Consider the following 13,545-nt stretch of genomic DNA (forward strand, 5'->3'; position numbering starts at 1 on the left):
CCCCAGTACCCTCACACAGATCACACCTTCTAGACCTGCTCAATTCCTCACTCCGTACTGGGATCGTCCCTTCCCTATGGAAAAGAGCAATGGTCAAAGCCCTTCTAAAAAAAAAACAATCTCGACCCATCTAACCCCGCCAACTACCGTCCCATCTCCCTCCTGCTTCTTCAAAAGGTTAAAACCAAATCCTGAACGGAAAGAGAACGAGGCAGACGCGCTATCCACGATCCACAACGAACATATCCAGTTCACGGTGTGAATCACGCCAAAATATGCCCGTTCAGGATTTGGTTTTAACCTTTTAAGATAATTACCTACACTGATCAAGACAAGTGGAATTTTCCCCACATACCAACACAAAGATTGAAGAGGTCTTCTGTCCATACACATGAGACGTGCTTAGAGACTCCGATAGAGTGAGCCCCAGGAACTCCGAGGAGCCACTACCCACAGACTAGGAAAATCAGAGGTCTCTAACTACCTCCTTTATATCAAAAAGAGTGAAATTATAATTTAAACTGTAGGTAAAGGGACAACCGACCCTAGACACCAGGTCTGGCAACAAAAATCTACATTTGAAGCCGTGCCCTGCCTCATACCCGGATGAGAGGGTGGCAAGCTATATGATTGGAAGCCGGTGACCCCGAAGCAACGGCAGTCCTGAGGAAGGTGCCACAGTATCTAATGTTCCTCGCACCAAAACGCGTTGACGCATTTTTCTTATAGAATCCAAACAAGGTCTAGTGAACAACTGATACGCATGTATAAGTGGTACTGTTGGATGTCACTCTTTGATTAACTAATGACCGTTGGATCCAACAATCAGGAGTGGTAAAGATATTAGTTAGCCACACTATAGGGGGTTCAGTGTTTTCTTCTTTTTTTGTGATTTAATGTAATTTGTGTCTACAATCTTTTTTAAAGTACATGAATGTGATATTTAATATTTGACTTGTTTTTGAATATATATGTAATGAATTACAGTAAATTGATATGATTACTTATGTTTTTTAAGAAAACCTTTTCAAAGGTCGCTCTTTGAAATTTTAATTTACTTATTTGGTAGTAAACTCTTTTATACTTTAATTAAAAAGACTGTGAACGTTCAAATTTTAGTGTGGAAATTTTAAATTCTTTTCATATAGTTCCCTGTGTATGACGGTTGAATGGCTAATTAGTTAGGTATGGTATTAGAATAACTCTATACTTAAGTGTGCACCCAGGGATTTCCCTTTGACTGATTGTCACTGTACCCTGTTCCCTGGTGATAGTGGGGTACTCTCTCTCTAGAAACCAAGATCTGGAACTCCCTCCCTCTCAATCTCAGATCCGAACCCAACCTCCTCACCTTCCGAAAAACTCTCAAAACCTGGTTATTCAGCAAAACCTCTGTTTAAAACCAAAACCTAGCCTCCCTCTTCCTACCCCTCCGGATTAGCTCAAGTTCCCAACAGCGCTGGGACGCCCCTGGGTAGCCAACGCGCTCTACAAATCCTCATTCCATTCCATTCCATTCCAGCAGAGGTGAACATGATGCTAAACTTAACAGAGTCCTAGGGGTGCTAGAACATCATGGGCTTACAGCGGATTTGCGTAAGTGCAAATTTGCTGCAAATAAAGTCACCTACTTGGGGCATGAAATTGATGGAAATGGCATAAAACCAAAAAAAGAGCTGCTGTCAGCAATTAGGGAAGCCCACTCACCCAAAAACAAGGAAGAGGTCAGAGCGTTCCTAGGCTTTTCAGAATTTTATGCCAAATTTGTAAGGAACTTCTCTTCTAAAACCTTACATTTAAGAGAACTCATAAAACAGAAGAGTAAATTTGAGTGGAATGCTACTTGTGAAGAAGCATTTAACAGGATTAAAGAGGACATTTGCGATGCCCCATCTCTCCAAGGGTTCAACCCCTCTTTCAAAAGCATAGTGACCACTGATGCAAGCAATAAGGGGTTAGGAGTGGTACTCTCACAGGTTAACGGAGAAGGAAAAGAGGTTACCGTTGCTTTTGCCTCACGCTCAATCACACCCACAGATGGAAGGTATTCTGTGATTGAGAGAGAGGCACTAGCATGTGCATGGGGATTGAATCATTTTAGACAATACATCTGGGGTTACAAAATCACCCTTAGAAGTGATCACAAACCCTTAGTAAAGGTGCTTTCTACAAAGGGTCTTCAAGTTGCTTCCCCCCGTTTGTCACGCATTTCAATGAAATTGTTAGAATATACCTATGAAGTTGAATATCTTCCTGGTGTGAAAAATAAGGTTGCGGACTGTCTAAGCCGTTTATCTCTACCAAACAATGAAGATCAGGCTTCAGACATTGACACTTTCTGCATAGCTAATGTTGTAGAAGAGATACTATGTATTTCTGGTGCTGAGTGGTCAGAAAAAATGGAGGAGGATGATGTTCTACTTGAGGTAAAAAAATACATAAGAGCGGGCTGGCCTGAAAAGAGAAAAATTCCTGCACAATTACGACCATTTTGGGAGCTTAAGGACGAGTTGTCTATCGAAGGTGATTTGATTTTGAGAAATGGCAAGGTTGTTCCTCTCAAGGGTTTACGCACTAAACTCCTAGATATTTGCCACGAGGGGCACCTTGGCATTGGTAAAACCAAGAGTAGAGTCAGGAATTCATACTGGTGGCCCGGTTATGACATAGAAATTGAAAGAAGTGTCAGGAATTGTACAGCCTGTGAAAATTCTGACAAGTCCAGACACACACTGAGACCACCTCTTCAACCCCTGTCTTGTCCAAACATGCCTTGGGTCAGATTGGGTATTGACATTTGCGGACCCATTCAAGAAGAGGAGGAACTGTTATATCTTATTGTACTGGTAGACCATTTCTCAAAATGGCCAGAGGTTGAAGTGGTACAAGACGCAGAAGCTAAAAGTGTTGTAGGTTTTTTGCGCAAGCTATTCCTAAGAGAGGGCCTTCCAAATTGCATTGTGTCGGACAATGGCCCACAATTCACATCAAAAATTTTCAAAGAATTTCTGATGAAACATGGGGTAGAACACAAAACCACGTCTGTTTGTCATCCTGCAGGTAATGGTGCTGTTGAAAGGTTCAATCGGGGGATTAAAGGAATCATTCAACTAGCGAATCAAAATGACATGTCATGGAGAAAACAACATATCAAAAATCTTTGGTCATTCAGGGTTACACCATGTGTATCAACAGGTACCAGTCCCTTTGTACTTTTGAGAGGGAGGACCCCATTACCAAGGATAACGTAGGTTGGGCTACCCCCAAAAGAGAGTGTTGGTCTCCAGCGGAGATACAAGGGAATTTACGTAAGTCACAAACCATTGGTAAGAAATATTATGACACTAAGCATGCTTGTAAAAAGGTCGTAGTAAAAGAAGGTGACAAAGTTAGAGTGAAGAATACCAGAGGTACTAGCAAGGGAAAAAATCACTACTCACAACCTATGGAGGTAAAGAAAGTGTTTTGTAATTCTGCTCTTTTGAGTGATGGAAAAACTTGGCATTTTTTTGCTTCATCAATGTGCAAAGAGGGGAAAGGAATGGTTGGTTCTCAAGTCACTCCGGAAAATTATGAAGTTTCCTGTTCTCAAGACTACGATTGGATTCTGGATCATGAAGAAATTGAGGGTCTCGGCCAGATGGTACTAACATTGTATCCTTAGGTACAAACGAAGTATCTTCTGAGAGTGAGAACACTTCTGATGCCTCACGGGTGGAAGACAGTAGTAGTAGGCAGAGCAAGGAGACATCGGAAGAGTACAGGTATCAGACCAACAGCGATACTAATTCTGATTCAGATGATTCTGTTTATGAAGATATTACGTCTCAGGATGTCAGTTGTGAGGATGAACCCACTGTGAGCAGATATGGGAGAGTGGTCAAACCTCCAGCTAAGTTACACAATTACATATGTGATTAGCCGTGGTTTCCCCTCCTTACCCATAAGCTTCAGTCGTGCACCCACGGTCCTTCATGTTGTTTTGGGAAGGGAGATGTGTTATACTTACTTAAGCTAGTGTACCTAGCTAATGTATTGCACGCGCGCCCTGTTCATTGCACACGCGACCTGCCGGTGCATTGTGACGTCAGGGTGTTCTACCTGACCACCGGCAGGATGACAGTTGAGTTGACAGTTACTTTGAGTGGTGACTGCAGATAGACGTGCCTTGGTGTTAGGACTACTCTTGAATAAAGGAGTTACAACTTACTTGTCATCATTACTGTGATCTTTGTTTATTTGTTTTCTTTCAGGTTGGACCTTTCCTTAGTTTCGCTTCATTACATTTTGGGAGGGATGATGTATCCGGATAGATACGTTCTAGTGGTTGGCCCGTGATGTCACACACCTTACACCCACCCACCACAGGCGCACCAGTGAGGTGACCCTGTTAATAAAAGGGGCCGGGGTGCACGGGCTCCGGGCCAGTACTACACCACCGTACTAAGTGTCTGCGTGCGTTCATTCCAGTCATGCGGGCCTAAGGCCCGACCTTACAGTTTCCTGCACCCAAGTCTGCAGTTTAGCCGATGGACCACATCCTCATACGTTTGCCTGAAATAGAAGGTCTATGATATAACAATAACACATATTTTTCCACTTTTGCTATAACTTCATCAAGCACCCCAGGATGAGTCCAGTCCCAAACTATATTCGTATCTTTAAAAACAAAATCTTCATTTTTGGTTTGTGAACAGATTCTTATGGCCCCCTCCCTCTCTGTCGACCTGTCTTGGGACCAGCCGCTGCTGGCAGCCCGTCCTCTCCTGCCCTGTGTGAGTCAGGGTCCCACGTGCCGACCCTCCTGACATCTCCCCACCCTCCCGCTCTGTCCGAGTCGCAGGGCTGAATAAAGTTGTCCTTGTTGAGTGTCTCTGTCTGTCAGAAGAGGCGTTTAGGCTCGCGCCGGTGTTTACAGCCCCCACTTCCCTCCCACCTCCTCCCAGCGCGGTGACGTTTGCGGCGGCCTCAGGCGCTGGTCGGGAAGATGGCGACCGCCGACAGTAGCAACCCCAGCACAACCGTAGGCAGCACAAAACACCCACCGCCCTTCCCTGGGGATGAGGAAGGGTCCAGCGGAGCCGGAGACAGCGACACGGAAGGCGAGGACATTTTTACTGGCGGCAGCGTGAGTGTCACTAAATGTTATGTGGGAGCCCCCTGCGCTCTGGATTTCGGAAACCTTCCTCACTGGCCTGCCAGAAAACATAGTGCTTCTTCTAGGGGAGTTGACCAGTTACTGTTCTGGTGCAGTTGTAATGCCGAGTACTCTTTCTTTCACGAGGTCGCTAGTTCTGTTGTGAGTGTTGTTAGTATGGACTCTGGAAATGAATGTGGATGATTTACGAAGTAGGAGTAAATGTATAGGATATATGAACATGTACTAAAATGTACACTCCAATGTGGCTATAAAGTAGGGTCTGTGAGATTGTGTTGATATTGGGCGTTTAGGTGATGTTGGTGCTTTTAAGGGAGGAAGTACCTCGTGACGGACTGCTGTATGAGTGATCAATTAAAGTTTAGGGAAGGTTTTTTTTTTCTTGTTCCTTACTCTTCAGCCAACTTATTTTCCTCTACACACCAACTGAATTTGGAACAAACTATTTTTTAGCACTTTTATATTCCGCTGCCTGTCGCCTTTCTGTTACTTAAGAGTTATTATGGTGCCAAAAAGAGGAAGTTGTAGTTCAGTCGTCATTGTTCGATATTCTTCATTTGCTACCCGTCAGTTTTGTGCATAGTTTATTTGAAAATAATTCAAAATAAGTCCATTATTGGCATGACAAACTATCCAAGTTTTAGCAAAGTTACCCAGTGTATAAATCTTCTTCAAGACGGCGGTAAAGTGGTACTTAAAATGTTTTTGTAAATGTAAATCCACCATAGCATATCATCCAGGTTTTAAGACTCCAGAAAAGTTCTCTGTATCACCAAATCTATTTTTGATAGAAGTCACGGCCACATCCGTGAAAGGTGTTTCACCAGGCTGGACGCAGTCACTGGTGTGGATTCTCTGGATATTTAGAATATTGCATGGTGGGATCTAGGCGAACGATCTAAACTCACTGAGTAGGGCATCTGTGATCCTGAATGCCAGTGGTGGTGGGGTCAAATACATGGCTCAAACTAACAAAATATTCTGTAACTATTTGGTTCGTCTTTCACCTTCAAGTATCTGCATGTAAAATAACACACTCCTTAAATGACAAATCAGGGCAAGTTAGACTAATCAGTGAGAGATGCACTATTTTACGTAGTGAAATCTCTATTAGCACATGCAATCACTGCAACTGAACTTAGAAGCCTTTCACCTTTTGTCGTCCTGCCTGTTTTAGCTGATTTTGTTATCACCTGGCTTCTGTTATGGCCCAGTGTCGCCCGCCATTATGTCATTGTTGTTCCTAATGTATCTTGTCGTAACTGCTAACTGGCCTTTGTCACAGCCCAGTGTTGCCCACCATATGTCACTATTGTTCCTGATGTATATTGCCTTAATTTGCTCCCCGAGCTATCTATCGGTGTCTTCCTCAACCCGCATGTAAAGCGCTCTGATACCCGCTTGGGTCATGTTCGCGCCATACAAAACTTTAAAGAAATAAATAAATAAGATATTTGTGTGATTTAACCAGAGAGCTAAAGTAATGAATTCTGGTTGGTGCAGTGGGGAATAATGATGTTTTTTTAGTATTACGAGGTCCCAGCCTGTGACCGAAAGCACCTTGAATATGTACGTCATTATTCTAAACTAGTATTACACACAGTATAAGAGAGGCTACCATCAACTGCACAAAAAGATTTAGGTTTGAGATTTTTTAAAAAGTACTCCCAAAATATAGATCGGACTGGACCTAGTGCAATTTTTAAAAATAACTTTCCATTAAAAGCACATCTTTCACAGCTCATTAGGTCACCTTACAAACCTCCCAAAAAGAATACTCTTCAAGTGACTCCATCAATTAAAGCCAATACTGGCTTCTAAGCAGCTTGTACATTTTCAGATTAACCAAATGTGCACATTTTACATTTCTTTCAGGAAGCAGGCATCCTAGCAAGAAGCCTGTGTGTTTCTTGTTCAACCATCTGCCCCTCCCTTGGATTTACAGCATCGGAGACTCTTTCCCCTCAACTTCAGCGGAGGCATCTTAAATGTTTGAATTAACCGTCTCAGGCAGTTGCCTTTTAACATAAAGTAAGGGAATGGTTTTGGTTAAATTAAAAAAGTATGGGCATGTCGTGCCCCTCAGTTCCTGGCTATTTCAACTTCTGAACTAGGGAGAAAATAAGATAACAACATCATGTAGTGTGTTACACAGTATGCAACTCTTTATTGGAACTGTACCGCTGATAAATTAAAAACAAAGAAGCATACTCATAAAGTGCCAATTACTGCCATATCCTTATGAAGTCTACATGTTTCAGACGCAAGAAAGCCCAGTAGGTCTGTCAGCTTTCATCAGGACCACAAGAGTTGGTACTAAAGGATTCCTACCCTACCTTATCAATTTTCAAAACTGGAGTGGTTTCAAGTGTCACACTGAATTGATGTATGAAATGCATATTCACACTCCATATACGGACATTAATGAGTATTCATAGGTTTCTTGTAAGGAGAGCAAAATGATTACTAGAAGTAAATCATGAAGAACTATTTTGCAAACATTCATCATGCAGTCGTACTGTACTTTACTCAGCAAATTCACACAGTGGTTGAATGAAATTAGGTGGAGGTGTACCAGTCCTGTCAGCTATTAGGTACCTTAAGTTATCCAACTACCGCTTACAAAGTCTAGCGTCTGGTTATCTGCTCCGTAATGCGGCTTAGCAGGAGTTCAATTGTTTGCAGCGGGACTGTGCCTTAATTTTCATCTAGGCAGAGTATGTATTCAGAACAAGCTCTTCATTTATATTTTTTAGATGTGTGCATATGGACTGGTGTATTGTCTGTGTGACTTCTGGGTATGATTTTCATTGAGGATAATCATTTTAAAGCCAATCTGAAAGCTACAAAGTGACTATTATATCCTCTCGGGATGTTACTGTTGGCCTGACTGAAACTGTGTGACAGGTAAACAGGAATGGAACAACTGGGAATGTTGGTAGCTTAAATATTACATAACAGTGGTCCCTAAGGATTCACCCAAAAACTTTATTAAGACTTTAACCCTACATTATTTAAAATTACCTAGCATTAGGCTTGAGAATAGAAATCTATTCAGCTTTGCACAGTTATAATTAAACAGTCACATACTAATTGTATATATGAAACACATAGTAACAAGTGCTATCCAGTCAGTGCAAAAACACATAGTAAGAAGGGAGTGAATTGATTCATAGAATACATTGCAGTGAAACATCCAGGATGACTCCAGTTCACGCAAACCTCAAGGCACTTGTGCTATAAGCACTCAAGTAATTGTATACAACGAATGTTGGTGGAGTAAAGGTCAATCACCTGGATCCCACTTTGAGATACATTAATGGAAGGTTTAATCTTCAGGATTCTGGCTAATGAGAAAGCAGATATGACGGATTGAGTGTGTGCCTGAATGTGTGTAGCTAAGTAGCCGGAGGTTCCTTTCCGCTTGTATGCTAGGGATTTGTGACTTGGATGTCAACCGTTCCAGAGGCCCAGAACTTTCAAGGAGAAATTGGGATCCCTGGCCCTAAAGCCATCATTGTGCACATGTTATAACTAGGAACCTTAAACCTGTAGTATTAAAATAAGCACCTAATATAGAGTTAAGTATGAGCAAACACTTGAGTCACTGAAATAGTCTTTTAAAGGATTAGATAGTTTTACTGTTGTTTATGCAGCTCTTTTATTGAAAGAATCTCTTGGTAGTTTTGAAGATTTTCCTTTACATAGATAGAATGTTGTTTGCCCCTAAATATCATATTGTATTTCTCTTGCCTTTTTATTTTAATTTTTTAGCATCAATACACGTTCTGGTGATAAATCTGTCACTGGCTGCTAGACTTAAGACAGGGTTGCTGTAGTTAGATCTTTAATGCAAGTATAGTTCTGTGGTTTATGACAGAAGCATCTGGTACCACTTGTATTGAGTTTTCACCCATTCATTCCATTTATCACATCATCATGTTAAAGGATCAGGTAGCTTTATCTTCAGTCTCGTCCTCTTCGCTCTTTGAACAGGCACAGTGGCTACATCATCATCACTGTCTATTTTTTTTTCTTTTGTAATAATCTGTTCTCTTAAAATCTGCACACCCATATTTCATCCCGGATGGAAAAAATGCTAAACTAATGCATGAAAAGTGAATCTCCAACACAAGTGGGTAATCATTCACACATAAATCAAGATCAGTGGGTTCACAAACCGTGGACTTGTAAGAACCTGTGATTCAAAACTGGTTGAGATAATTCTCCCACACTGCCTTTGTTAGGAAGTTTTACATTCAATGTCAGTATTTAATACAAAGATTCAACTTTTTTTTATTTTTAATGCAAACGTGCAATACAGAAGAATGCACATCTGGACATGTTAAATAGTATAGTACCTACACTACATATGACTGAGACCAACGTTGTAGAGCAATCGAGTAATCAAAACTATGAAAGTTCTTGTACAGTACATGGACAAGATCCAAACCCTACAACCACCCTCACCATCAATATCAAAACTCCCTATAGGCTTGCCATGCTCCCCAGATCATTTCCCTCTTCTTTGGGCAGCCCCTACTTTGGTAGACTATCTTTTCTACCCACCCGCAGTAACCAGTCCAGGTCAGCTTTCCAGTCAGAGAGTAGAGGTGGAGTCGCTGAGCCCCAGGCCCTTGCTATATTTCTCTTAGCCTCCCCGCTGCCAATGCCAACCACATTTTTTGACACTTGGGCCATATTATCTTCCCCCTGAAATCATTAATAACCATTTAATGTCCATAGGTACTTCATGGGCCAGCACACCCCATTGTCCGCGTCACCCCACTCCAATACGTTTGTATCACTGGGCACTCCCAAAGAATATGAAAGAAGGTACCTTCCCTGCCACAACCCCTCAGGATTCTACTTTTTAAAAAAATATTGCATACATGCACGCTGTGTCTGACACAAGCTTAAAGTACAACATCTTAAAAATGTAATCTTAGGACTAATTGGCTTATTTTATAGTGTCTTTGTAATCTACTACCTACCATGTAGGGCTTAATTGCCTCTTTGATGAAACATTCCCCAGACTAGCCAAATGCATGAATGTCCCAACCAGCCACAGCCATGCTGTCTCCCCAAGTTCAAAAAGGAAGTACCTAAGGGATAACTACTGTTAAAACAAGCATTTACAATGCAATGGTCTCTGCATTGTTAAAGTTAGAACCATTGGCATTGCTCATGACATTATTTTTATTTGTTTTTGTTTTGAAAACATAATTAAATGACATTGTCATTTACAATGCCAATAGCTTAATCGCTCGCAAATGCGAGACCTATTGCATTTGCACCCACACAGAGCGGCCCACACAAAGCCACCCACCTACACACACATACAGAGCCGCCCACACAAAGCCACCCACACACACATACAGAGCCGCCCACACAGTCATTCACATAGAGCCACCCACACAGAGCCACCTACACAGACAGAGCCACCCACGCACACACAGACAGATACACCCACACAGACAGAGCCACCCACGCACACAGACAGACAGAGCCACCCACGCACACACAGACAGACAGAGCCACCCACGCACACACAGACAGACAGAGCCACCCACGCACACACAGACAGACAGAGCCACCCACGCACACACAGACAGACAGACAGAGCCACCCACGCACACACAGACAGACAGAGCCACCCACGCACACAAAGACAGACAGAGCAACCCACGCACACATAGACAGACAGAGCCACCCACGCGCACACAGACAGAGCCACCCACGCGCACACAGACAGACAGAGCCACACACACACACACACACACACACACACACACACACACACACACACACAGAGCCTTCTGTGCATATCGCAGCAGGGGGAGCTGTGGCGGCCTGACGATATCTCGCCTGCGCCCGTCATTTCTACGGTACAACAAAGGAAAGGCAATGAAAGCCGGCCGAAAGCTGTGCGACACTGTCAACAGCGGCTCAGCAGATTACCCCAAATGTTACGACACAGATGCGTGCGCGCAAGCACTGTCCCTTTAATAGGAAAGTTCCTCGCTGTACAGTGTTGGGGACTGCTTCGCAGTGCAACGGTAGCCTCGACCTAAAAAGGAGTGGGACCGCTATTGTCAAAGCTGCCCACGCTGACAACGTAAGTTAAGGAAGGAGCGCAGCCGCTATAGTTAAAACGTACAGCGCTGCCAAAAAATGTCTATCAATTAAAAGGTGCAGGCTGTCAATATGATTGATCCTCCAATACTAAGAAAATATAATAGCTGGTGCCATGGTGTATTACAGGAAAACCTGTCGTAGGTGGAATAGGAGAAATCATTCAAGAAAATAGTGTTCACAGACTAAATAAAACATACCGAACAATAACACAAATAAAAGTTCCAGTCCTCAGGGGAGGTTACAAACATAGACAAGGCGGTACTAGAGTGGGACTAACTACTAAACCTAGGCATGTTTAAACAAGCATTGGAAATGCAATAGGGCTCGCATTAGGAAAGTTTGAGCTATTAGTGTTATACATTTTTTTTTATTTATGTGTTTTTTTTTTAATAGCTAAATTAATAGCTTTGTCGCTTACAATGCCAATAGTTATAACTTTTGCAAATGTGACACCTAAAGCATTTGTAATGCAACATGTTTTCTATTTACGTGACTTAGATGTATTGATATTACAAATAACAATGGCTTTTAATTTTTTTAAATAATTAATACTTAAATAATTTATTTAATTTGTAATGGCAATAGCTTAAACTTTTGTAAATAACATTTGTGAATATTATGTTCAGTGTTTTTTATTGTGACGAAAATCCAAGAACAGAAGTGAAATATTAACATCTTTTTGTGATTTGTAATAAAGCGTGAAAGCTTGAAAACAGCTTGAAACATTGAAAGAACATATTTGAACCAGTGATGCTGTGGTTGCGCTGAGTGATGCTGTGGTTGCGCTGAGTGATGCTGTGGTTGCGCTGAGTGATGCTGTGGTTGCGCTGAGTGATGCTGTGGTTGCGCTGAGTGATGCTGTGGTTGCGCTGAGTGATGCTGTGGTTGCGCTGAGTGATGCTGTGGTTGCGCTGAGTGATGCTGTGGTTGCGCTGAGTGATGCTGTGGTGGTGCTGAGTGATGCTGTGGTGGTGCTGAGTGATGCTGTGGTGGTGCTGAGTGATGCTGTGGTGGTGCTGAGTGATGCTGTGGTGGTGCTGAGTGATGCTGTGGTGGTGCTGAGTGATGCTGTGGTGGTGCTGAGTGATGCTGTGGTGGTGCTGAGTGATGCAGTGGTTGCGCTGAGTGATGCAGTGGTTGCGCTGAGTGATGCAGTGGTTGCGCTGAGTGATGCAGTGGTTGCGCTGAGTGATGCAGTGGTTGCGGTGGAGCTGTTTGGTGGGTGCATTGGTGGAGCTTAGTTGGAGCATCGGTGGAGCTGTGTGGTGGGTGCATCGGTGGAGCTGTGTGGTGGGTACCTCGGCGGAGCTGTGTGGTGGGTGCATCGGTGGAGATGTGCGGTGGGTGCATCGGTGGAGCTTAGTTGGTGCATCGGTGGAGCTGTGTGGTGGGTGGAGCTGTGTGGTGGGTGCTTCGGCGGAGGTGTGTGGTGGGTGCATTGGTGGAGCTGTGTCGGTGGAGCTGTGTGGTGGGTGCATCGCTTGAGCTGTGTGGTGGGTGAATCGCTTGAGCTGTGTGGTGGGTGCATCGGTGGAGCTGTGTGGTGGGTGCATCGGAGGAGCTGTGTGGTGGGTGCCTCTGTGGAGCTGTGTGGTGGGTGGTGCATCTGTGGAGCTGTGTGGTGGGTGCATCGGTGGAGCTGTGTGGTGGGTGCATCGGTGGAGCTGTGTGGTGGGTGCCTCTGTGGAGCTGTGTGGTGGGTGCATCGGTGGTGGTGGGTGCATCTGTGGAGCTGTGTGGTGGGTGCATCTGTGGAGCTGTTTAGTGGGTGCATCTGTGGAGCTGTTTAGTGGGTGCATCTGTGGAGCTGTTTAGTGGGTGCATCTGTGGAGCTGTTTAGTGGGTGCATCGGTGGAGCTGTGTGGTGGGTGCATCGGTGGAGCTGTGTGGTGGGTTCATCGGTGGAGCTGTGTGGTGGGTTCATCGGTGGAGCTGTGTGGTGGGTGCATCGGTGGAGCTGTGTGGTGGGTGCATCGGTGGAGCTGTGTGGTGGGTGCATCGGTGGAGCTGTGTGGTGGGTGCATCGGTGGAGCTGTGTGGTGGGTGCATCGGTGGAGCTGTGTGGTGGGTGCATCGGTGGAGCTGTGTGGTGGGTGCATCGGTGGAGCTGTGTAGGTGGAGCTGTGTGGTGGGTGCATCGGTGGAGCTGTGTGGTGGGTGCATCGGTGGAGCCGTGTGGTGGGTGCATCGGTGGAGCTGGGTGGTGGGTGCATCGGTAGAGCTGTGTCGGTGGAGCTGTGTGGTGGGTG

General features: G+C 44.1%; 1 protein-coding gene across 1 annotated transcript in view; it reads left to right on the forward strand.

Annotated features, from left to right (window-relative positions):
- Window positions 1-4,836: 4,836 nt before the first annotated feature.
- SNX1 (sorting nexin 1) overlaps window positions 4,837-13,545 on the forward strand; it is a 672,004-nt gene continuing 663,295 nt past the window's right edge. The window contains exon 1 of the mRNA XM_086959205.1: window positions 4,837-5,128. Within this exon, the coding sequence (XP_086815331.1) occupies window positions 4,988-5,128 (141 nt within the window). The 5' untranslated portion in view covers window positions 4,837-4,987. The remainder of the gene's footprint in view (window positions 5,129-13,545) is intronic.

This window comes from Lissotriton vulgaris, chromosome 2_2, assembly GCF_964263255.1.
Source record: "Lissotriton vulgaris chromosome 2_2, aLisVul1.2, whole genome shotgun sequence".
Classification (NCBI taxonomy): Eukaryota; Metazoa; Chordata; class Amphibia; order Caudata; family Salamandridae; genus Lissotriton; species Lissotriton vulgaris.